At 51.5% G+C, this 26,245-nt stretch overlaps 2 protein-coding genes across 5 annotated transcripts in view; both read right to left on the bottom strand.

Annotated features, from left to right (window-relative positions):
* Positions 1 to 18,126, bottom strand: part of AXIN2 (axin 2) — a 57,447-nt gene extending 39,321 nt beyond the window's left edge. For all 3 annotated transcript variants that reach the window (XM_040435908.1, XM_040435911.1, XM_040435909.1), the window contains exon 1: positions 18,050 to 18,126. The gene's annotated coding sequence lies outside the window, so the exon portion shown is untranslated. The remainder of the gene's footprint in view (positions 1 to 18,049) is intronic.
* CEP112 (centrosomal protein 112) overlaps positions 17,933 to 26,245 on the bottom strand; it is a 122,634-nt gene continuing 114,321 nt past the window's right edge. The window contains exons 25-27 of one of the 2 annotated variants that reach the window (XM_040435906.1): positions 19,019 to 19,120; positions 18,616 to 18,680; positions 17,933 to 18,132 (exon numbers count right to left, since the gene is read on the bottom strand). In XM_040435906.1, coding sequence (XP_040291840.1) covers positions 18,129 to 18,132; positions 18,616 to 18,680; positions 19,019 to 19,120 — 171 coding nt within the window. In that variant the 3' untranslated portion in view covers positions 17,933 to 18,128. Of the gene's footprint in view, positions 18,133 to 18,611; positions 18,681 to 19,018; positions 19,121 to 26,245 lie in introns of those variants that run through there. The other variant, XM_040435907.1, reaches the window with a different exon arrangement.

Below are 26,245 nucleotides of genomic sequence, written 5' to 3'. Positions count from 1 at the left end.
GGTTTGCCTCCGAGATCTTGGGTCTTCCAGCAGGACAGTGACCCCAAACATAGGTCAAAAAGCTCAACTCAGAAATGGATGGCAACAAAGCGCTGGAGAGTTCTGAAGTGGCCAGAAACGAGTCCAGATCTAAATCCCATTGAACACTGTGGAGAGATCGTAAAATTGCTGTTGGGAAAAGGCGCCCTTCCAATAAGAGAGACCTGGAGGAGTCTGCTAAGGAAGAGCGCTCCGAAACTCCGGGTGAGAGGTGTCAGAAGCTTGTTGATGGTTATAGGATATTTTTTCCTAAGGGTGTGAAACCAAATATTAAGTTAGGGGGCCAATAATTTTGTCCAGCCCATTTTTGGAGTTTGGTGACATTATGTCCAATTAGCTTTTTTTCCCCTCCCTTTTTTGGTTTTGTTGCAATACACACAAAGGGACTAAACATGTGTTACTGCAATACTTTCCTGTGAGAAATATTTCAGGGGTGCCAACATTTAAGGCCATGACTGTATATCACACCTGTTGCAAATATTTGTTCCAATAACGCTTGTCCCTCTATATAGCTGCGGTATCGCAGCAGAACCGCACACAACTGCTGCACAATACAAATGCACTATATACCGTATTTTTCGCTCTATAAGACGCACCTACGTTTTTGGGGAGGAAAATAAGAAAAAATATATTTTTAACCAAAAGGTGTGCTTTTGGTGGGTTTGGAACTAATGGTGGTCTGTGGATGGCACTATTACTGGGGATCTGTGAAGGACACTGTTATGGGGGGATCTGTGGATGACGGACACTGTTATGGGGGGATCTGTGGATGACGAACACTGTTATGGGGGGGATCTGTGGATGACGGACACTGTTATGGGGGGGATCTGTGGATGACGGACACTGTTAAGGGGGGATCTGTGGATGACGGACACTGTTACGGGGGGATCTGTGGATGACGGACACTGTTACGGTGGATCTGTGGATGACGGACACTGTTATGGGGGGGATCTGTGGATGACGGACACTGTTATGGGGGGGATCTGTGCATGACGGACACTGTTATGGGGGGGATCTGTGGATGACGGACACTGTTATGGGGGGATCTGTGGATGACGGACACTGTTATGGGGGGATCTGTGGATGACGGACACTTATGGAGGGGGATCTGTGGCTGGCACTGTTACGGGGGGGATCTGTGGATGACGGACACTGTTACGGGGGGATCTGTGGATGACGGACACTGTTACGGGGGGATCTGTGGATGATGGACACTGTTACGGGGGGATCTGTGGATGACGGACACTGTTACGGGGGGATCTGTGGATGACGGACACTGTTACGGGGGGATCTGTGGATGACGGACACTGTTACGGGGGGATCTGTGGATGACGGACACTGTTATGGGGGGGATCTGTGGATGACGGACACTGTTATGGGGGGATCTGTGGATGACGGACACTGTTATGGGGGGGATCTGTGGATGACGGACACTGTTATGGGGGGATCTGTGGATGACGAACACTGTTATGGGGGGGGATCTGTGGATGACGGACACTGTTATGGGGGGGGGATCTGTGGATGACGGACACTGTTATGGGGGGATCTGTGGATGACGGACACGGTTATGGGGGGATCTGTGGATGACGAACACTGTTATGGGGGGATCTGTGGATGACGGACACGGTTATCGGGGGATCTGTGGATGACGGACACTGTTATGGGGGGATCTGTGGATGACGGACACTGTTATGGGGGGATCTGTGGATGACGGACACTGTTATGGGGGGGATCTGTGCATGACGGACACTGTTATGGGGGGGGATCTGTGGATGACGGACACTGTTATGGGGGGGATCTGTGCATGACGGACACTGTTATGGGGGGATCTGTGGATGACGGACACTTATGGAGGGGGATCTGTGACGGACACTTATGGGGGGGATCTGTGGCTGGCACTGTTACAGGGGGGAATCTGTGGATGGCACTGTTAGAGGGGGGATCTGTGGGTGGCACTGTTATATATGTGCCATCCACAGACCCCCACCCCATAACTGTGCTATCCACAGACCCCCCAGCCCATAACTGTGCCATCCACAGATGTCCCCCATAAAAATGTCATCCACAGATCCCCCCCCCCCGCTCCAGTATACTAATATAAAATGTCTTATTCAATTAATAGTTATTAAACATGCCCCCTCACTCCTAATAGTACCGTACATCCTAACCGCTTCAGTACAACGCAGGCAGGCAGGGCGGCCGGCACGTCCCTCACTGACATCACTTGCCTGCGCCGCCTGCTTCATTCATAAAGTAGGCGGCGCAGACACGTGACATCAGGGAGTTACGTTGCCGCCCGCCCGGTCTGCATTCTACAGAAGCGGTTAGGATGTACGGTACTATTTGGAGTGAGGGGGCATGTTTAATAACTATTAATTGAATAAGACATTTTATATTAGTATACCGGAGCGGCGGGGCTATAGTACACTGACTGCACCGCCCCGCCGCTATTGCCGGCCCCCAGCTCCTCCTCCCAGTCCCTCCCCCACTCGTACATCGCAGCTTGCAATGTAAAATTGCCAGCATTCACCCCATAAGACGCAGGGGCATTTTCCCCCCATTTTGGGGGGAGAAAAGGTGCGTCTTATGGGGCGAAAAATACGGTACTTTCTATGTTAGAAAGTATATTATAGGTATATTGCACCCCTCAATCAGTTTTTTTGGGGGCAACAAGTATATCACACCCGTTGCAATTACTTGTTCCAATAGCGTTTGTCCCTCTATATGCCTGCGGTATCGCAGCAGAACCGCACACAACTGCTGCACAATACAAATGTACTGTAATCTACTGTCTATGTTAGAAGGAATATTATAAGTATATCACACCCCTCTGTGTATCACACCTATCGATAGCGCACCTATACCAGTCCTTAAAAGGACTTTTGTGGCCCTATTAGCCAGCGTTTGGTGTCCCTAACAGTCTGTCCCCGCTCCACACAGCAACCTCTCCCTACACTGGCAATAGACTGAATGTAAAATGGCGGCCAGATCGGGTTTATTTATAAGGTAGGGGGTGTGTCCATGTGCTGAAACGTCTCCATTGGCTGTCCTCTACCACCTGATGGATGTGTCATGGGTCAAAGTTCTTCACAATGTAAAAGAATATGGCGCCGACAAATATCGCCATATGTTTGCATGCTCGGCAAATTGCCAACACGCAAAGTTCGCCGCGAAACGACCGCCGCGCGAACCGCAAGGCCATCTCTGCTCATCGTTTGCTGTATCTGCTATTCTCCAGTTATATAGTCTCTGCCATATCTCATATTCTCTGCCGGGTCAGATATTCAGTTGTATACATGATATATATCCTCGGCGGTATCTGCTAATCTCTGCTGTATCTCATATTCCCTGTGGTTTTTCACATTCTCTGCTGTCATATATTCTGTAGTATATCTGATATTTCTCTCTGTATCTCATGTTCTCTGCATATTTGATATTCTCTGATTTATCTAATATTCTCCACGGTGTCTGATATTCCCTTCTGTACCTCACATTCTCTGCAGTATCTCATGTATCCGAGATATCTTATGTATCCACCATATCTGATATTATCCACGGTATCAAATATTCAGTGCTATATCTGATATTTCTTCCTATAATTCATATTCTCTGCTGTTTCTGTATTTTCCGCTGCATCTCACATTCTCCACTATATCTAATATCTAATATTCTCGCCAAAGACAATGGTTAAAGTGGCTGCAGCTCTCACCTCTGCCTTTAATCCACGAAGCACGGAAAAAAGGCCAGAACTGGGCCTTCTAGGATATCCAGTGGAAAGAAGAAGTCCAGCTTCTTGTGGAGTAAAAAGTTTGTTCTTTATTGGCTCATCATATGATATTCTCGCCTATATGATATTCGCCACTGTATCTCACACTCTTCGCTGAATCTGATATTCTCTGCTGTATCTCAAATTCAAATGTGATATTTGATAATTTCCGCAATCTCGTATATATTCTGTAGTATATCTGACACTTTCTGTTATAGGTCACATTCTCTGCTATATCTCATATTCTCTGCCATATCTGATACCCTTTGCTGTGCCTCATATTTCCCACCATATGTGATGTAACCCTTTGTATCTCATTCTCTGCAGTATCTCATATTCCCCTCCATATCTTACGTTCTCCGCTGTACCTCATATCTCCCTGTATCTGCTATTCTCTGTGTATCTCCTATTCTGCGCAATATCTGATATTTGCCACTGTATTTGATATTCTTCAGCAGTTCGGATATTCTCCACAGAATCAGTTATTCTCCGTTGTGTCTCATATTGGCCGCTGTATCTGACATTCCTCTGTACATCTCACAGCTATATCTGATATTTCTATTCTGTATCTCATATTCGCCATCGTATCTGATAATCAGTCTGTAACTCATATCCTCCCCCGTATCTGTTATTATGTATCTCTATTTCCTGTGCTATGTGATATTCTCTGCGGTATCTCATATTTGCTGTGTCGGATATTCCCCTTGGAATCTCATTCTCCAAAGTATCTGATATTATCTGCCACATCATATATTCTCCTTTGTATCTAATATTTCTCTCATATCTCACATTCTCTCCCATATCTCTATTTCTGCTGTATCTTAAGATTTCTCTCTTTCATATTGTCTTATCTCATATCTATTATCCACTGATCTGATATTTTCTACTCTATTACATATTCTCTGCTGCATGTCATATTTACTGATGTTTGATTCTCCTCTGTATCCCATCTTCATCTGGTATCTCATATTCTCCACTATGTCGGATATTCCCAATATGTATCGGATCTTCACCACTGTATTTCATCTTCATCTGGTATCTTATATTCTCCTCTGTATCCCATCTTCATCTGGTATCTCGTATTTTCCACTGTATCTCATCTGGTATCTCGTATTCTCCACTGTATCTCATCTTCGTCTGATATCTCGTATTCTCCACTGTATCTCATCTTCATCTGGTATCTCGTATTCTCCACTGTATCTCATCTTCATCTAGTATCTCGTATTGTCCACTGTATCTCATCTTCATCTGGTATCTCGTATTCTCCTCTGTATCCCATCTTCATCTGGTATCTTGTATTCTCCTCTGTATCCCATCTTCATCTGGTATATCGTATTCTCCTCTGTATCTCATCTTCATCTGGTATCATATTCTCCACTGTATCTCATCTTCATCTGGTATCTCGTATTGTCCACTGTATCTCATCTTCATCTGGTATCTCGTATTGTCCACTGTATCTCATCTTCATCTGGTATCTCGTATTGTCCACTGTATCTCATCTTCATCTGGTATCTCGTATTGTCCACTGTATCTCATCTTCATCTGGTATCTCGTATTGTCCACTGTATCTCATCTTCATCTGGTATCTCGTATTGTCCACTGTATCTCATCTTCATCTGGTATCTCGTATTGTCCACTGTATCTCATCTTCATCTGGTATCTCGTATTGTCCACTGTATCTCATCTTCATCTGGTATCTCGTATTGTCCACTGTATCTCATCTTCATCTGGTATCTCGTATTGTCCACTGTATCTCATCTTCATCTGGTATCTCGTATTGTCCACTGTATCTCATCTTCATCTGGTATCTCGTATTGTCCACTGTATCTCATCTTCATCTGGTATCTCGTATTGTCCACTGTATCTCATCTTCATCTGGTATCTCGTATGTCCACTTGTATCTCACGGTCTTCACATTATTTCTGCCTTGCCTCATCTCTGTATTTCATACTCTCCAGGATGTTTCATATCCATCTGGTATCTGATAGGCCCCTTTGTAGCTCATATTCTCAACTGTATTTCATGCTCCAGTATCTCAACCATGTTTGATGTTCTCCATCATGGTTCTGGGTAGGGCCAGGAACAGACATTTTGGATGATGAGTGCGGAGCAGCAGATGTTTGGGGGGGGGGGGGTGGACTAGATGCTCGGTGTCGCTGACTTTAATTTAACATCTTAAACTCTTCTAAAGCAGCAATTGCCCCAAGAATTTCACTTCTATTCAACTTCAAAAGAAGTGTGCGCTGCTAAGTGCTGCGGCTTCCAGGGCTTCGGGCTACAGACACAATCCACTCTTAATTGTCCACAGTTGCAGTGAGATGACGGCAGAGAGGTCACTGTGCCCCCTCCCCCACTACCAGGCCTCTGTCCACCATGTTGTTTCCTTATTGATGTAGAACTTGTGTCCATGTTACTCTTGGATTTACTGTAGGAAGAAAGGAGGAACTGGTACGTCTTTTCCACCAGCTGCTGCTGCTTCTCTGGTCGTCTCTTGGCTCACAGATGAACAAACCAGAGCCCCCAATATTTACCTCTAAAGAAAAGGAGATGACGGGCCAGGAGGATATCTCATAAGAAAGGTGAAGATACAGTCATGTCATATCGACAGGTAAATCTTGCCCCATACACCCCCAAATCCACACCATGTGGCCACAATAGCTGGTGTGAGTAGGTGTTGCTAATATGGTCACAGAGAGCAGACCTTGTGTGATACCACCGAGGCCAGGGGATGATAGGCACCATGCACTTGGCTCAGTCTGGAAAAGGCCAGGAGATGATGGGCACCATACACTTAGCTCAGTCTGGAGAAGGCCAGGAGATGATGTGCACCATACACTTGGCTCACCGCCTTGAGAAGGCCAGCAGATGATGAGCACCATGTACTTGGCTCACTGCCTGGAGGCAGAAGGAGATGATGGGCACCATACACTTGGCTCACCGCCTGGAGAAGGCCAGCAGATGATGAGCACCATGTACTTGGCTCACTGCCTGGAGGCAGCAGGAGATGATGGGCACCATGCACTTGGCTCACAGTCTGGAAAAGACCAGGAGATGATGGGCACAATGAACTTGGCTCACAGTCTGGAGAAGGCCAAGAGATGATGGACACCATGCACTTGGCTCATAGTCTGGAGGAGACCAGGGGATGATGGACACCATGCACCTAGTTCACAATCTGGAGGAGACCAGGAGATGATGGGCACTGTGCACTTTGTTCACAGTCTGGAGGGGACCAGGAGATGATGGGCACCGTGCACTTGGTTCACAATCTGGAGGGGACCATGAGATGATGGGCACCATGCACTTGGTTCACAGTCTGAAGGGGACCAGGAGATGATGGGCACCGTGCACTTGGTTCACAGTCTGGAGGAGACCATGAGATGATGGGCACCTTGCACTCAGCTCACAGTCTGGAGAAGGAGGAGATGATGGGGGTGATGGGCACCCTACAGCCTGAAGGGGCAGAAGCTGCAGGAGCAATCTCAGAGTATAATGTAAACACAACCTGGAGGCTTCAATGGAGCAGTGACTGAGAGCCCATCCAGCTCCACTTTCATGTGATGAGTAGAGGTCGAGCCCAAGGTCACCCAGTGTGACCCCGGAGAACCCTGACATGTGGACAGCTGCAATTATCAGTAACCTAACACTTAAGTTGTCAGCTTGGCCTCTTGTTCCTTGTGTCAGGGTCCTGTCATTGCCCCCTGGAAGGGGGGGGGGGGGAACAACTTTGTAATATTCAGTTTGAAATTAACTTTGTTACCAAAGAAGGAGACAATGGAGACAAAGGTCGGGGAGGGGCCGAGGTGTGGCCCCCGACTGTCCACTGGTTGGGGCTTGTCATGTCTGAAGCCATTTCTACATATACTGTGACATGGTACGAGACTCCCATTCATTAGCTGCTCGCCCCGATTAAAGGCAATGGATTTAAAAAAAAACATGCATCCACCTGGCTTCTTATTGTGGGGAGTTTCCCTTTAAATGACGCTCATTAACATCCACACTGAGCAGAAGCAAAAGTAAGATGCTCTGCAGACCACCCGTCCCTGACAACCAGACCTGGGGACTACAATGTGACAACCATGTGAAGGCCATTTTAAGGCAGTCATAACGAAAGTCACTGTCAACCAGCATTAAAGTCTCTTCACAAAAACAACCAGATCAGTGAGTGCAGCTCTGGAGTATAATACAGGATGTAACTCAGGATCAGTACAGGATAAGTAATGTATGTACACAGTGACTGCACCAGCAGAATAGTGAGTGCAGCTCTGGAGTATAATACAGGATGTAACTCAGGATCAGTACAGGATAAGTAATGTATGTACACAGTGACTGCACCAGCAGAATAGTGAGTGCAGCTCTGGAGTATAATACAGGATGTAACTCAGGATCAGTACAGGATAAGTAATGTATGTACAAAGTGACTGCACCAGCAGAATAGTGAGTGCAGCTCTGGAGTATAATACAGGATGTAACTCAGGATCAGTACAGGATAAGTAATGTATGTACACAGTGACTGCACCAGCAGAATAGTGAGTGCAGCTCTGGAGTATAATACAGGATGTAACTCAGGATCAGTACAGGATAAGTAATGTATGTACACAGTGACTGCACCAGCAGAATAGTGAGTGCAGCTCTGGAGTATAATACAGGATATAACTCAGGATCAGTACAGGATAAGTAATGTATGTACACAGTGACTGCACCAGCAGAATAGTGAGTGCAGCTCTGGAGTATAATACAGGATGTAACTCAGGATCAGTACAGGATAAGTAATGTATGTACACAGTGACTCCACCAGCAGAATAGTGAGTGCAGCTCTGGAGTATAATACAGGATGTATCTCAGGATCAGTACAGGATAAGTAATGTATGTACACAGTGACTGCACCAGCAGAATAGTGAGTGCAGCTCTGGAGTATAATACAGGATGTAACTCAGGATCAGTACAGGATAAGTAATGTATGTACACAGTGACTGCACCAGCAGAATAGTGAGTGCAGCTCTGGAGTATAATACAGGATATAACTCAGGATCAGTACAGGATAAGTAATGTAATGTATGTACACAGTGACTGCACCAGCAGAATAGTGAGTGCAGCTCTGGAGTATAATACAGGATGTAACTCAGGATCAGTACAGGATAAGTAATGTATGTACACAGTGACTGCACCAGCAGAATAGTGAGTGCAGCTCTGGAGTATAATACAGGATATAACTCAGGATCAGTACAGGATAAGTAATGTATGTACACAGTGACTGCACCAGCAGAATAGTGAGTGCAGCTCTGGAGTATAATACAGGATGTAACTCAGGATCAGTACAGGATAAGTAATGTATGTACACAGTGACTCCACCAGCAGAATAGTGAGTGCAGCTCTGGAGTATAATACAGGATGTATCTCAGGATCAGTACAGGATAAGTAATGTATGTACACAGTGACTGCACCAGCAGAATAGTGAGTGCAGCTCTGGAGTATAATACAGGATGTAACTCAGGATCAGTACAGGATAAGTAATGTATGTACACAGTGACTGCACCAGCAGAATAGTGAGTGCAGCTCTGGAGTATAATACAGGATATAACTCAGGATCAGTACAGGATAAGTAATGTAATGTATGTACACAGTGACTGCACCAGCAGAATAGTGAGTGCAGCTCTGGAGTATAATACAGGATGTAACTCAGGATCAGTACAGGATAAGTAATGTATGTACACAGTGACTGCACCAGCAGAATAGTGAGTGCAGCTCTGGAGTATAATACAGGATGTAACTCAGGATCAGTACAGGATAAGTAATGTATGTACACAGTGACTGCACCAGCAGAATAGTGAGTGCAGCTCTGGAGTATAATACAGGATGTAACTCAGGATCAGTACAGGATAAGTAATGTATGTACACAGTGACTGCACCAGCAGAATAGTGAGTGCAGCTCTGGAGTATAATACAGGATATAACTCAGGATCAGTACAGGATAAGTAATGTATGTACACAGTGACTGCACCAGCAGAATAGTGAGTGCAGCTCTGGAGTATAATACAGGATGTAACTCAGGATCAGTACAGGATAAGTAATGTATGTACACAGTGACTCCACCAGCAGAATAGTGAGTGCAGCTCTGGAGTATAATACAGGATGTAACTCAGGATCAGTACAGGATAAGTAATGTATGTACACAGTGACTGCACCAGCAGAATAGTGAGTGCAGCTCTGGAGTATAATACAGGATGTAACTCAGGATCAGTACAGGATAAGTAATGTATGTACACAGTGACTGCACCAGCAGAATAGTGAGTGCAGCTCTGGAGTATAATACAGGATATAACTCAGGATCAGTACAGGATAAGTAATGTAATGTATGTACACAGTGACTGCACCAGCAGAATAGTGAGTGCAGCTCTGGAGTATAATACAGGATGTAACTCAGGATCAGTACAGGATAAGTAATGTATGTACACAGTGACTGCACCAGCAGAATAGTGAGTGCAGCTCTGGAGTATAATACAGGATATAACTCAGGATCAGTACAGGATAAGTAATGTATGTACACAGTGACTGCACCAGCAGAATAGTGAGTGCAGCTCTGGAGTATAATACAGGATGTAACTCAGGATCAGTACAGGATAAGTAATGTATGTACACAGTGACTCCACCAGCAGAATAGTGAGTGCAGCTCTGGAGTATAATACAGGATGTATCTCAGGATCAGTACAGGATAAGTAATGTATGTACACAGTGACTGCACCAGCAGAATAGTGAGTGCAGCTCTGGAGTATAATACAGGATGTAACTCAGGATCAGTACAGGATAAGTAATGTATGTACACAGTGACTGCACCAGCAGAATAGTGAGTGCAGCTCTGGAGTATAATACAGGATATAACTCAGGATCAGTACAGGATAAGTAATGTAATGTATGTACACAGTGACTGCACCAGCAGAATAGTGAGTGCAGCTCTGGAGTATAATACAGGATGTAACTCAGGATCAGTACAGGATAAGTAATGTATGTACACAGTGACTGCACCAGCAGAATAGTGAGTGCAGCTCTGGAGTATAATACAGGATGTAACTCAGGATCAGTACAGGATAAGTAATGTATGTACACAGTGACTGCACCAGCAGAATAGTGAGTGCAGCTCTGGAGTATAATACAGGATGTAACTCAGGATCAGTACAGGATAAGTAATGTATGTACACAGTTACTGCACCAGCAGAATAGTGAGTGCAGCTCTGGAGTATAATACAGGATGTAACTCAGGATCAGTACAGGATAAGTAATGTATGTACACAGTGACTGCACCAGCAGAATAGTGAGTGCAGCTCTGGAGTATAATACAGGATGTAACTCAGGATCAGTACAGGATAAGTAATGTATGTACACAGTGACTGCACCAGCAGAATAGTGAGTGCAGCTCTGGAGTATAATACAGGATGTAACTCAGGATCAGTACAGGATAAGTAATGTATGTACACAGTGACTGCACCAGCAGAATAGTGAGTGCAGCTCTGGAGTATAATACAGGATGTAACTCAGGATCTGTACAGGATAAGTAATGTATGTACACAGTGACTGCACCAGCAGAATAGTGAGTGCAGCTCTGGAGTATAATACAGGATGTAACTCAGGATCAGTACAGGATAAGTAGTGTAATGTATGTACACAGTGACTGCTCCAGCAGAATAGTGAGCACAGCTCTGGAGTATAATACAGGATGTAACTCAGGATCAGTACAGGATAAGTAATGTATGTACACAGTGACTGCACCAGCAGAATAGTGAGTGCAGCTCTGGAGTATAATACAGGATGTAACTCAGGATCAGTACAGGATAAGTAATGTATGTACACAGTGACTGCACCAGCAGAATAGTGAGTGCAGCTCTGGAGTATAATACAAGATGTAACTCAGGATCAGTACAGGATAAGTAATGTATGTACACAGTGACTGCACCAGCAGAATAGTGAGTGCAGCTCTGGAGTATAATACAGGATGTAACTCAGGATCAGTACAGGATAAGTAATGTATGTACACAGTGACTCCACCAGCAGAATAGTGAGTGCAGCTCTGGAGTATAATACAGGATGTATCTCAGGATCAGTACAGGATAAGTAATGTATGTACACAGTGACTGCACCAGCAGAATAGTGAGTGCAGCTCTGGAGTATAATACAGGATGTAACTCTGGATCAGTACAGGATAAGTAATGTATGAAGACAGTGACTGCACCAGCAGAATAGTGAGTACAGCTCTGGAGTATAATACAGGATGTAACTCAGGATCAGTACAGGATAAGTAATGTATGTACACAGTGACTGCACCAGCAGAATAGTGAGCGCAGCTCTGGAGTATAATACAGGATGTAACTCAGGATCAGTACAGGATAAGTAATGTATCTACACAGTGACTCCACCAGAAGAATAGTGAGTGCAGCTCTGGGGTATAATACAGGATGTAACCCAGGATCAGTACAGGATAAGTAATGTATGTACACAGTGACTGCACCAGCAGAATAGTGAGTGCAGCTCTGGAGTATAATACAGGATGTAACTCAGGATCAGTACAGGATAAGTAATGTATGTACACAGTGACTGCACCAGCAGAATAGTGAGTGCAGCTCTGGAGTATAATACAGGATGTAACTCAGGATCAGTACAGGATAAGTAATGTATGTACACAGTGACTGCACCAGCAGAATAGTGAGTGCAGCTCTGGAGTATAATACAAGATGTAACTCAGGATCAGTACAGGATAAGTAATGTATGTACACAGTGACTGCACCAGCAGAATAGTGAGTGCAGCTCTGGAGTATAATACAGGATGTAACTCAGGATCAGTACAGGATAAGTAATGTATGTACACAGTGACTCCACCAGCAGAATAGTGAGTGCAGCTCTGGAGTATAATACAGGATGTATCTCAGGATCAGTACAGGATAAGTAATGTATGTACACAGTGACTGCACCAGCAGAATAGTGAGTGCAGCTCTGGAGTATAATACAGGATGTAACTCAGGATCAGTACAGGATAAGTAATGTATGAAGACAGTGACTGCACCAGCAGAATAGTGAGTACAGCTCTGGAGTATAATACAGGATGTAACTCAGGATCAGTACAGGATAAGTAATGTATGTACACAGTGACTGCACCAGCAGAATAGTGAGCGCAGCTCTGGAGTATAATACAGGATGTAACTCAGGATCAGTACAGGATAAGTAATGTATCTACACAGTGACTCCACCAGAAGAATAGTGAGTGCAGCTCTGGGGTATAATACAGGATGTAACCCAGGATCAGTACAGGATAAGTAATGTATGTACACAGTGACTGCACCAGCAGAATAGTGAGTACAGCTCTGGAGTATAATACAGGATATAACTCAGGATCAGTACAGGATACGTAATGTATGTACACAGTGACTGCACCAGCAGAATAGTGAGTGCAGCTCAGGAGTATAATACAGGATGTAGCTCAGGATATGTATGTGCTGGTCGCCCTGTCCATCTGATCTGCACTAGGAGATGGAATTCATAAAAGTTGCACTCACCCCCAATTTCTGCCTATGGATCATCATGGTATAAAAGTCTATGACCCCTTTCCACGGGGATCCCTGCGATGTATAGGTGGAAAGGGTGAAGCGTCCATTACACAGTGCGGTTCTGACAGCCATTGTCTGAGGGATTACGGGGAGTATAAAGCATGGAGGGTGCTGCTGAGGGATTCATTCACACAAAGCCTGAGGACGCTGCTCCATGAGAACCCCATGTACACATTACAGCCTAAAAAGAGACCAGTAAAGGGGATTTCTGGTACCCCGCTGGTGCTGGCGGAGAGCACTGAATCCCACGCTCCCAGCAGCAGGTGCCCCCCCCCCATGAGATGGCGGCAGAGACATCAAGGAGGTGATCCCTGATCGGATTCCCAGCCGCCTCCTGCTTCACCTCCATCTGTGCACTGCACTGTAGACTGCAGCTCTGGATGTGACTGGAGCATAAGAGATAATGTACAGGTGATATATGAAGGGGAAAATAAAGCAGGCCAATACAGGGGCCCCTGTGAAAGTGAGCACACACCATAAGTGCGGTCTCTTATATGAAATCTAAAAGGGCATTGGGCCCCCTTAGATATTGGGCCCCACGTAACTTCTTCCAGCGGAGAGGCCTCTTGTATTATTCTGCAGGATGTAGTCAGAGTCTTATGCACCTTTTTGCGTGTTACATGGCAGAGATGCAGTACCCCTTGCAGCCAGCAGAGGGCAGTGGGTCTTCTGGGACTATTCTAGGGCAGGACTGGAGTATACAGATACCGGGGACAGGGAGCAGAGGCGCCATCTCTGCTGCTTCCATGGAACTGGCGGCCATTCTGCATATGTCTCTGCCCATAGAGGCGTGTGGTGAAATGCTGAGGCTCTGACTCTGGCCGTCTGACGGGGGCGTGTACATTTTTGCACTACCTTGTGTACATTCCCTTTAACAGGCGTAGAAGTCACAATATATTGACCCTGTGATTCCGAGAGAACGGCGCCTCCGGTGGCTGGACGTGGAATAACACGGAGTAATTACTCGGAGTAGCACTGGCCACACCCCCTCCGCCGATCCCCGAGATGCCGCATTGTTCTTGGCGGCCTGAATGCTTTTAATTCCACATGTAAGGAGCAGGTTATCTCATTAGATCTCGCTCCCCGCGCTCTCAACGCCGCGCTGTCTTCAGCTGAAATTATCAAAGAATCTGCCGGCACAAAGGCATATCATTCGCAGGAACGTCTTGCGGCGACGGCGAATCTTCCGCTTTCTGCAACTTGCAATTTTGTCTAAGTGTAGAAATCGCTTTGATAAGGAGCTTTAAAGCGGCGACGCTCCCTAATGGCGGGAGTTAAAAGCAGTGACCCTTGTGTGGGAGATCAAAGTCTTGTGAGGATCGCCCCCCCCCCGATCTGCTGCCGTCAGCGCAACTGAAGCCATTACCTGCGTCTCATCAGTAACGGGCAGAACCAACCAGACCTGGGAGAGCACTACAACCCCCAGCGTGTATCTGCCACATATAGGGGGCGACACTAGTGGTGCAGGGGGTCTCATCAGAGGGTAACCGTGGGCCCCAGAAGACACCATGCATCGGGGCGCAGGGCTGTCAGCGACGGGTGCACAGAACGGAGAGACACCGGGACCAAGAGCAGGCGAATGCGGCACCGAACGAGCAGCCATTATTAGACACCCTCCCCACATGACAGCACACTCCTCTCCTGAAATCCTCTGTGCTGCCAGTATATGCAGTGGAGCATGCCCACACCCTCGTGACAGGCGGAGCCTTATGAGGCGGCACAGATACAGCATCATACAGAACACTAAGCGTCTGTTCACACAGCGAAAATACAAGATCCTAAGGCGGACAAAGCGCAGGGAGGCACAATGACTACAGACCGCCAGCCATTCCCTAAAGACCAGGGTTCACACCTGAGACAGGGGAGGGGCACAGACGTGGTCAGGGATGTGATCGGGAGGGGCACAGACGTGGTCAGGGATGTGGTGGGGAGGGGCACAGACGTGGTCAGGGATGTGATCGGGAGGGGCACAGACGTGGTCAGGGATGTGATGGGGAGAGGCACAGACGTGGTCAGGGATGTGGTGGGGAGGGGCACAGACGTGGTCAGGGATGTGATGGGAGAGGGGCACACACGTGGTCAGGGATGTGGTGGGGAGGGGCACAGACGTGGTCAGGGATGTGATCGGGAGGGGCACAGACGTGGTCAGGGATGTGGTGGGGAGGGGCACAGACGTGGTCAGGGATGTGATCGGGAGGGGCACAGACGTGGTCAGGGATGTGATGGGGAGAGGCACAGACGTGGTCAGGGATGTGGTGGGGAGGGGCACAGACGTGGTCAGGGATGTGATCGGGAGGGGCACAGACGTGGTGAGGGATGTGATGGGGAGAGGCACAGACGTGGTCAGGGATGTGGTGGGGAGGGGCACAGACGTGGTCAGGGATGTGGTGGGGAGAGGCACAGACGTGGTCAGGGATGTGGTGGGGAGGGGCACAGACGTGGTCAGGGATGTGATGGGGAGAGGCACAGACGTGGTCAGGGATGTGGTGGGGAGGGGCACAGACGTGGTCAGGGATGTGATCGGGAGGGGCACAGACGTGGTCAGGGATGTGATGGGGAGAGGCACAGACGTGGTCAGGGATGTGGTGGGGAGGGGCACAGACGTGGTCAGGGATGTGGTGGGGAGGGGCACAGACGTGGTCAGGGATGTGGTGGGGAGGGGCACAGACGTGGTCAGGGATGTGATGGGGAGAGGCACAGACGTGGTCAGGGATGTGGTGGGGAGGGGCACAGACGTGGTCAGGGATGTGGTGGGGAGGGGCACAGACGTGGTCAGGGATGTGATCGGGAGGGGCACAGACGTGGTCAGTGATGTGATGGAGAGGGGCACAGACGTGGTCAGGGATGTGATGGGAGAGGGGCACACACGTGGTCAGGGATGTGATGGGAGAGGGGCACACACGTGGTCAGGGATGTGGTGGGGAGGGGCACAGACGTGGTCAGGGATGTGGTGGGGAGGGGCACAGACGTGGTCAGGGATGTGATGGGGAGAGGCACAGACGTGGTCAGGGATGTGATGGGGAGGGGCACAGACGTGGTCAGGGATGTGGTGGGGAGGGGCACACACGTGGTCAGGGATGTGATGGGGAGGGGCACAGACGTGGTCAGGGATGTGATGGGGAGAGGCACAGACGTGGTCAGGGATGTGATGGGGAGGGGCACAGACGTGGTCAGGGATGTGGTGGGGAGGGGCACACACGTGGTCAGGGATGTGATCGGGAGGGGCACAGACGTGGTCAGGGATGTGATGGGAGAGGGGCACACACGTGGTCAGGGATGTGGTGGGGAGGGGCACAGACGTGGTCGGGGATGTGATAGGGAGAGGGGCACAGACGTGGTCAGGGATGTGGTGGGGAGGGGCACAGACGTGGTCAGGGATGTGATCGGGAGGGGCACAGACGTGGTCAGTGATGTGATGGAGAGGGGCACAGACGTGGTCAGGGATGTGATGGGGAGGGGCACAGACGTGGTCAGGGATGTGGTGGGGAGGGGCACAGACGTGGTCGGGGATGTGGTGGGGAGGGGCACAGACGTGGTCAGGGATGTGATGGGGAGGGGCACAGACGTGGTCAGGGATGTGATGGGGAGAGGCACAGACGTGGTCAGGGATGTGATAGGGAGAGGGGCACAGACGTGGTCAGGGATGTGATGGGAGAGGGGCACAGACGTGGTCAGTGATGTGATGGAGAGGGGCACAGACGTGGTAAGGGATGTGATGGGAGAGGGGCACACACGTGGTCAGGGATGTGATGAGAGGGGCACACACGTGGTCAGGGATGTGATGGGGAGGGGCACACACGTGGTCAGGGATGTGATGGGGAGGGGCACACACGTGGTCAGTGATGTGATGGAGAGGGGCACACACGTGGTCAGGGATGTGATGGGAGAGGGGCACACACGTGGTCGGGGATGTGATGGGGAGGGGCACACACGTGGTCAGGGATGTGATGGGGAGGGGCACACACGTGATCGGGGATGTGATGGGAGAGGGGCACACACGTGGTCAGGGATGTGATGGGGAGGGGCACACACGTGGTCAGGGATGTGATGGGGAGGGGCACACACGTGGTCAGTGATGTGATGGAGAGGGGCACACACGTGGTCAGTGATGTGATGGAGAGGGGCACAGACGTGGTCAGGGATGTGATGGGAGAGGGGCACAGACGTGGTCAGGGATGTGATGGGAGAGGGGCACACATGTGGTCGGGATGTGATGGAGAGGGGCACACACGTGGTCAGGGATGTGATGGGGAGGGGCACACACGTGGTCAGGGATGTGATGGGGAGGGGCACACACGTGATCGGGGATGTGATAGGAGAGGGGCACAGACGTGGTCGGGGATGTGATGGGTAGTGGGTAATGTGGTCGGGGAGCGGCATGCACGCGGTGGGGGAGGGGCACATGTGGTTGGGTGGAGAGAGGGACACGGTCAGTGGAGCTTTTGGAATGAAAAAATGAATAACACAAAGGTAATAAAATAAAAGTTTAATATGAGATAAATATAAAAGTTAGGGGGTCACATGATAGGGGGGGGTCACATGATGGGGGGGTCACATGATGGGGGGGGGGTCACATGATGGGGGGGTCACATGATGGGGGGGGGTCACATGATGGGGGGACTAATAAATATGACTCCTGATTGGCACGTACAGTTTATTTATAAACATCCGTATAGCGCTCACTGCGTCCTGGGCGGAGTCCACTTCCGGCGCCTTCGGTACAGAATTCATTACCTGCAGGACAAAGACACCGTCATCAGAACCGGACTGAGCCGACAACTTACTGGGGGGACGGGCACTGACAACCAAACCACTGTCAGGTGAAAACCTCTCTCGGGGGCCCCTACACGTGTCAATAAAGCTTCTTCATGTCAGTAAGCTTTGGGTGTCAGTTCATCATTGTCAAACTCTCCGCTTGCTGTCATTGAATTGCTTTCACATTCACAAGCTAAAGTCCATCCTGCTGACATAGCTGAAGTTTTGCTACAGTGTACCAGCACCGACCCCTCTCCTGCTCACACAGCTGTGATTTGTTACCATGTGTTGGTATGAACATCACACTGAAGTCCAGGGGGCTGCCTAAACTGATACAATGTAACGAACCCTATGCGAGGAATATCAGGTCAGAAGTTGGTTTCACGCTATGGGTGCTCCCATTCACTGACAGCAAGCAAGGGTGAGGAATGCCGCGCCTGTATGGTCATGTGACTAGCTTACCGTATGCTCTGATGGAAGGTGAGGTCGTCCTGCAGCACCTGCGCCCTCTTCTGGAGGAAGTTCACCTGTAGTGGGGGAGGAGACGTCAACATGTGACTGCGGTGGACGGACAGGAAGGGCCACAAGGGGCCAACACCCGCCCCCATCTACAACCTCGAGAGGCCCTGGAAGAGTCCAACCCGTTATAGGGGGTTTCATGCAGAGTATTGGAAGGAGTCCGGAAGCCCAGAGCTGAAATCCCCCAGCATTCCCTGCTTGTTCAGGGTCTGCCCAGGAGCTGTTAGGGGGTGTCTGTCCTAAGCTTGCTGACTGTTTCCCTGCTGAATTGTTTCACGATTTTGGTTGCAGGGCGATTTATGGGCGCCGCAGCGTGCCCTCGCCCCCTAGTCACATGCTGTGTTACCTGGGACTTCAGAGATGTGATCGTGTCCTCCAGCTCATGGCGCATGGCGGCCGGCATCAGGCCCCGGATCTTCAGCTCGTACTCCTGTCGGATGTGGGCGATCTGCCAGAGAAAATGGTGGGTGAGACAGGGCACTGAGAGGGCAGGGTGCCATCATCATTATAGCCCCCCCCCCCAGGGCATAGGATCCACAATGGTGTGGGGATGATGAGGATACTCTGATGGGGGATGTGCAAATGATAACACAGCAAGATGAACGGCGCTACACATCCTAAGAGTGCAGGGAAATAGGTACCAGCAACAATGCCGTGTCAGTCCTCACTGCAGTCCTGCCATTCTATTTACAAGCCAAGAATCTCAGGGTGAACAGAGCTGGGGTGAGAGTCGGGGTGATGCTGAAGACGCCCCGACTGACCCTGAGCAAAGATAATAAGAGTGTCGCCCCATCCGAACATATCAGGATGGCGGCTGGAAGCCGCACGGGCCCCACAACCCGGGGAGGAGGGTGCTGGAAATAAGAAGCAGTGAGGGGCCCACAACCCGGGGAGGAGGGTGCTGGAAATAAGAAGCAGTGAGGGCCCCGGGAGGAGGGTGCTGGAAATAAGAAGCAGTGAGGGCCCCGGGGGAGGAGGGTGCTGGAAATAAGAAGCAGTGAGGGCCCCGGGGGAGGAGGGTGCTGGAAATAAGAAGCAGTGAGGGGCCCGGGAGGAGGAAGGTGCTGGAAATAAGAAGCAGTGAGGGCCCCGGGAGGAGGAAGGTGCTGGAAATAAGAAGCAGTGAGGGGCCCCGGGAGGAGGGTGCTGGAAATAAGAAGCAGTGAGGGGCCCCGGGAGGAGGGTGCTGGAAATAAGAAGCAGTGAGGGCCCCGGGAGGAGGGTGCTGGAAATATAAAGCAGTGAGGGCCCCGGGAGGAGGAAGGTGCTGGAAATAAGAAGCAGTGAGGGGCCCGGGAGGAGGGTGCTGGAAATAAGAAGCAGTGAGGGCCCCGGGGGAGGAGGGTGCTGGAAATAAGAAGCAGTGAGGGGCCCCGGGAGGAGGGTGCTGGAAATAAGAAGCAGTGAGGGGCCCCGGGAGGAGGGTGCTGGAAATAAGAAGCAGTGAGGGCCCCGGGGGAGGAGGGTGCTGGAAATAAGAAGCAGTGAGGGGCCCCGGGAGGAGGGTGCTGGAAATAAGAAGCAGTGAGGGCCCCGGGGGAGGAGGGTGCTGGAAATAAGAAGCAGTGAGGGCCCCGGGGGAGGAGGGTGCTGGAAATAAGAAGCAGTGAGGGGCCCCGGGAGGAGGGTGCTGGAAATAAGAAGCAGTGAGGGCCCCGGGGGAGGAGGGTGCTGGAAATAAGAAGCAGTGAGGGCCCCGGGGGAGGAGGGTGCTGGAAATAAGAAGCAGTGAGGGCCCCGGGGGAGGAGGGTGCTGGAAATAAGAAGCAGTGAGGGGCCCCGGGAGGAGGGTGCTGGAAATAAGAAGCAGTGAGGGCCCCGGGGGAGGAGGGTGCTGGAAATAAGAAGCAGTGAGGGGCCCGGGAGGAAGGTGCTGGAAATAAGAAGCAGTGAGGGGCCCGGGGGAGGAGGGTGCTGGAAATAAGAAGCAGTGAGGGGCCCGGGAGGAGGGTGCTGGAAATAAGAAGCAGTGAGGGGCCCCGGGAGGAGGAGGGTGCTGGAAATAAGAAGCAGTGAGGGGCCCCGGGAGGAGGAGGGTGCTGGAAATAAGAAGCAGTGAGGGCCCCGGGAGAAGGGTGCTGGAAATAAGAAGCAGTGAGGGCCCCGGGAGGAGGGTGCTGGAAATAAGAAGCAGTGAGGGCCCCGGGAGGAGGAGGGTGCTGGAAATAAGAAGCAGTGAGGGCCCCGGGGGAGGAGGGTGCTGGAAATAAGAAGCAGTGAGGGGCCCGGGAGGAGGAAGGTGCTGGAAATAAGAAGCAGTGAGGGCCCCGGGAGGAGGAAGGTGCTGGAAATAAGAAGCAGTGAGGGGCCCCGGGAGGAGGGTGCTGGAAATAAGAAGCAGTGAGGGGCCCCGGGAGGAGGGTGCTGGAAATAAGAAGCAGTGAGGGCCCCGGGAGGAGGGTGCTGGAAATATAAAGCAGTGAGGGCCCCGGGAGGAGGAAGGTGCTGGAAATAAGAAGCAGTGAGGGGCCCGGGAGGAGGGTGCTGGAAATAAGAAGCAGTGAGGGCCCCGGGGGAGGAGGGTGCTGGAAATAAGAAGCAGTGAGGGGCCCCGGGAGGAGGGTGCTGGAAATAAGAAGCAGTGAGGGCCCCGGGGGAGGAGGGTGCTGGAAATAAGAAGCAGTGAGGGGCCCCGGGAGGAGGGTGCTGGAAATAAGAAGCAGTGAGGGCCCCGGGGGAGGAGGGTGCTGGAAATAAGAAGCAGTGAGGGCCCCGGGGGAGGAGGGTGCTGGAAATAAGAAGCAGTGAGGGGCCCCGGGAGGAGGGTGCTGGAAATAAGAAGCAGTGAGGGCCCCGGGGGAGGAGGGTGCTGGAAATAAGAAGCAGTTAGGGCCCCGGGGGAGGAGGGTGCTGGAAATAAGAAGCAGTGAGGGCCCCGGGGGAGGAGGGTGCTGGAAATAAGAAGCAGTGAGGGGCCCCGGGAGGAGGGTGCTGGAAATAAGAAGCAGTGAGGGCCCCGGGGGAGGAGGGTGCTGGAAATAAGAAGCAGTGAGGGCCCCGGGGGAGGAGGGTGCTGGAAATAAGAAGCAGTGAGGGGCCCGGGAGGAAGGTGCTGGAAATAAGAAGCAGTGAGGGGCCCGGGGGAGGAGGGTGCTGGAAATAAGAAGCAGTGAGGGGCCCGGGAGGAGGGTGCTGGAAATAAGAAGCAGTGAGGGGCCCCGGGAGGAGGAGGGTGCTGGAAATAAGAAGCAGTGAGGGGCCCCGGGAGGAGGAGGGTGCTGGAAATAAGAAGCAGTGAGGGCCCCGGGAGAAGGGTGCTGGAAATAAGAAGCAGTGAGGGCCCCGGGAGGAGGGTGCTGGAAATAAGAAGCAGTGAGGGCCCCGGGAGGAGGAGGGTGCTGGAAATAAGAAGCAGTGAGGGCCCCGGGAGGAGGGTGCTGGAAATAAGAAGCAGTGAGGGGCCCGGGAGGAAGGTGCTGGAAATAAGAAGCAGTGAGGGCCCCGGGAGGAGGGTGCTGGAAATAAGAAGCAGTGAGGGCCCCGGGAGGAGGAGGGTGCTGGAAATAAGAAGCAGTGAGGGGCCCCGGGAGGAGGAGGGTGCTGGAAATAAGAAGCAGTGAGGGCCCCGGGAGGAGGAGGGTGCTGGAAATAAGAAGCAGTTAGGGCCCCGGGGGAGGAGGGTGCTGGAAATAAGAAGCAGTGAGGGCCCCGGGGGAGGAGGGTGCTGGAAATATAAAGCAGTGAGGGCCCCGGGAGGAGGAGGGTGCTGGAAATAAGAAGCAGTGAGGGGCCCCGGGAGGAGGGTGCTGGAAATAAGAAGCAGTGAGGGCCCCGGGGGAGGAGGGTGCTGGAAATAAGAAGCAGTGAGGGGCCCGGGAGGAGGAAGGTGCTGGAAATAAGAAGCAGTGAGGGCCCCGGGAGGAGGAAGGTGCTGGAAATAAGAAGCAGTGAGGGGCCCCGGGAGGAGGGTGCTGGAAATAAGAAGCAGTGAGGGGCCCCGGGAGGAGGGTGCTGGAAATAAGAAGCAGTGAGGGCCCCGGGAGGAGGGTGCTGGAAATATAAAGCAGTGAGGGCCCCGGGAGGAGGAAGGTGCTGGAAATAAGAAGCAGTGAGGGGCCCGGGAGGAGGGTGCTGGAAATAAGAAGCAGTGAGGGCCCCGGGGGAGGAGGGTGCTGGAAATAAGAAGCAGTGAGGGGCCCCGGGAGGAGGGTGCTGGAAATAAGAAGCAGTGAGGGCCCCGGGGGAGGAGGGTGCTGGAAATAAGAAGCAGTGAGGGGCCCCGGGAGGAGGGTGCTGGAAATAAGAAGCAGTGAGGGCCCCGGGGGAGGAGGGTGCTGGAAATAAGAAGCAGTGAGGGCCCCGGGGGAGGAGGGTGCTGGAAATAAGAAGCAGTGAGGGGCCCCGGGAGGAGGGTGCTGGAAATAAGAAGCAGTGAGGGCCCCGGGGGAGGAGGGTGCTGGAAATAAGAAGCAGTTAGGGCCCCGGGGGAGGAGGGTGCTGGAAATAAGAAGCAGTGAGGGCCCCGGGGGAGGAGGGTGCTGGAAATAAGAAGCAGTGAGGGGCCCCGGGAGGAGGGTGCTGGAAATAAGAAGCAGTGAGGGCCCCGGGGGAGGAGGGTGCTGGAAATAAGAAGCAGTGAGGGCCCCGGGGGAGGAGGGTGCTGGAAATAAGAAGCAGTGAGGGGCCCGGGAGGAGGGTGCTGGAAATAAGAAGCAGTGAGGGGCCCGGGGGAGGAGGGTGCTGGAAATAAGAAGCAGTGAGGGGCCCGGGAGGAGGGTGCTGGAAATAAGAAGCAGTGAGGGGCCCCGGGAGGAGGAGGGTGCTGGAAATAAGAAGCAGTGAGGGGCCCCGGGAGGAGGAGGGTGCTGGAAATAAGAAGCAGTGAGGGCCCCGGGAGGAGGGTGCTGGAAATAAGAAGCAGTGAGGGCCCCGGGAGGAGGGTGCTGGAAATAAGAAGCAGTGAGGGCCCCGGGAGGAGGAGGGTGCTGGAAATAAGAAGCAGTGAGGGCCCCGGGAGGAGGGTGCTGGAAATAAGAAGCAGTGAGGGGCCCGGGAGGAAGGTGCTGGAAATAAGAAGCAGTGAGGGCCCCGGGAGGAGGGTGCTGGAAATAAGAAGCAGTGAGGGCCCCGGGAGGAGGAGGGTGCTGGAAATAAGAAGCAGTGAGGGGCCCCGGGAGGAGGAGGGTGCTGGAAATAAGAAGCAGTGAGGGCCCCGGGAGGAGGAGGGTGCTGGAAATAAGAAGCAGTGAGGGCCCCGGGGGAGGAGGGTGCTGGAAATAAGAAGCAGTGAGGGCCCCGGGGGAGGAGGGTGCTGGAAATATAAAGCAGTGAGGGCCCCGGGAGGAGGAGGGTGCTGGAAATAAGAAGCAGTGAGGGGCCCCGGGAGGAGGGTGCTGGAAATAAGAAGCAGTGAGGGCCCCGGGGGAGGAGGGTGCTGGAAATAAGAAGCAGTGAGGGCCCCGGGGGAGGAGGGTGCTGGAAATAAGAAGCAGTGAGGGGCCCCGGGAGGAGGGTGCTGGAAATAAGAAGCAGTCAGGGCCCCGGGAGGAGGAGGGTGCTGGAAATAAGAAGCAGTGAGGGGCCCGGGGGAGGAGGGTGCTGGAAATAAGAAGCAGTGAGGGGCCCGGGAGGAGGGTGCTGGAAATATAAAGCAGTGAGGGGCCCGGGGGAGGAGGGTGCCAGACTCTGGCACATGCGCGGCAAGGAATCTTGCAGAATCGCTATCCAAGCCTCCTTCCCAGTATATGAGCGCATGCGCAGTACAGCTTGGCCTTTGTTCCTGCCTCCTCGGCTGACGTCCGACTGCCGCACTTCGTGAAGGGTTTGCACGGGACGTATTTATATCTTTTGGTGCCTGGGCTCCCTGAGGCTCACTCCCTCATCAGGGGCAGGCTGGGGGGAGGGGGTCCTATACACCCCCCTGTGACACTGTTTCTAATGGTTTTTAAACTGTTTTCTGATCACATTTTGGACATTAATACATTTTGAGATCTGATCATGTGACTCTTTGGTGTGCACCTTTTTACTGTGTTCTTTGTTGGAATTGAGGGACTGAAGTACAAAATGATGCAACTGCAGCTCTAGATGTGACTGCAGGATTGTGGGTGCAGCTCTGGATGTGACAAGAGGATGTGGATACAATGCTGGATGTGACTGTAGTATAGGACGTTGTGTGACTGCAGGATAGTGGGTGCAGCTCTGGATGTGACAAGAGGATGTGGATACAATGCTGGATGTGACTGTAGTATAGGATGTTGTGTGACTGCAGGATAGTGGGTGCAGCTCTGGATGTGACTGCAGTATAGGACGCTGTGTGAGTGCAGGATAATGAATGCAGCTCTGGATGTGACTGGAGTATAGGACGTCGTGTGACAGCAGGATAGTGGGTGCAGCTCTGGATGTGACTGGAGTATACGGCATGATATGACAGCAGGATAGTGGGTGCAGCTCTGGATGTGACTGCAGTATAGGACGCTGTGTGACTGCAGGATAGTGGGTGCAGCTCTGGATGTGACAAGAGGATGTGGATATAATACTGGATGTGACTGTAGTATAGGATGTTGTGTGACTGCAGGATAGTGGGTGCAGCTCTGGATGTGACTGCAGGATAGGATGCTGTGTGATAGCAGGATAATAAATGCAGCTCTGGATGTGACTGCAGTATAGGATGCTGTGTGACAGCAGAATAGTGGGTGCAGCTCTGGATGTGACTGCAGTATAGGATGCTGTGTGACTGCAGGATAGTGGGTGCAGCTCTGGATGTGACTGCAGTATAGGACGCTGTGTGACTGCAGGATAGTGGGTGCAGCTCTGGATGTGACTGCAGCATAGGATGCTGTGTGACAGCAGGATACTGGGTGCAGCTCTGGATGTGACTGCAGTATAGGATGCTGTGTGACTGCAGGATAGTGGGTGCAGCTCTGGATGTGACTGCAGTATAGGACGCTGTGTGACTGCAGGATAGTGGGTGCAGCTCTGGATGTGACTGCAGTATAGGACGCTGTGTGACTGCAGGATAGTGGGTGCAGCTCTGGATGTGACTGCAGTATAGGATGCTGTGTGACAGCAGGATACTGGGTGCAGCTCTGGATGTGACTGGAGTATAGGGCGTCGTGTGACAGCAGGATACTGGGTGCAGCTCTGGATGTGACTGGAGTATAACATGATGTAGCGCTCCCCGCTCGTCCCCCACAGTGCTCTTGTACAGTCCGGTAGTATCCGATATTTGCTGTAACGGTCGGCGGCAGAACCTAATCTGCAGAAGTGTGAAATGGCGTTTCTGCCGGTCACGTGTCCGACGCCTGCGGGCAAATCATTAGGAAAACACAGAAAATCTGAAGCGTCTTCTGGCCGGAGCCATGGAGGGGGCGGCGGGGCGATGACGGGCGGGGGACGAGGCGTCAGCTGGAGATAAACGAGGGCGAAATGATCAAGAATGGCGCAAAAACATACAACAAACCCTCAGCTGTGTGAAGTATCAGGTCAGGATGGGCTCTCTGCCATTCACCAACAGCAAGCAGAGGTCTATAAAACGGTCAGAAGTGGGGGGGGGGCTTTAGTGGGATACATGGCAGGGGTTGTTTTTGGATGATGGGGGTAATGAGCCAGTGTTGTACCACCCACGTCCTAATGA

Source organism: Bufo bufo, chromosome 6 (genome assembly GCF_905171765.1).
Source record: "Bufo bufo chromosome 6, aBufBuf1.1, whole genome shotgun sequence".
Taxonomy (NCBI): domain Eukaryota; kingdom Metazoa; phylum Chordata; class Amphibia; order Anura; family Bufonidae; genus Bufo; species Bufo bufo.
Note: the sequence above shows the minus strand (reverse complement) of the source record. Positions and strands in the feature narration are given on the sequence as shown.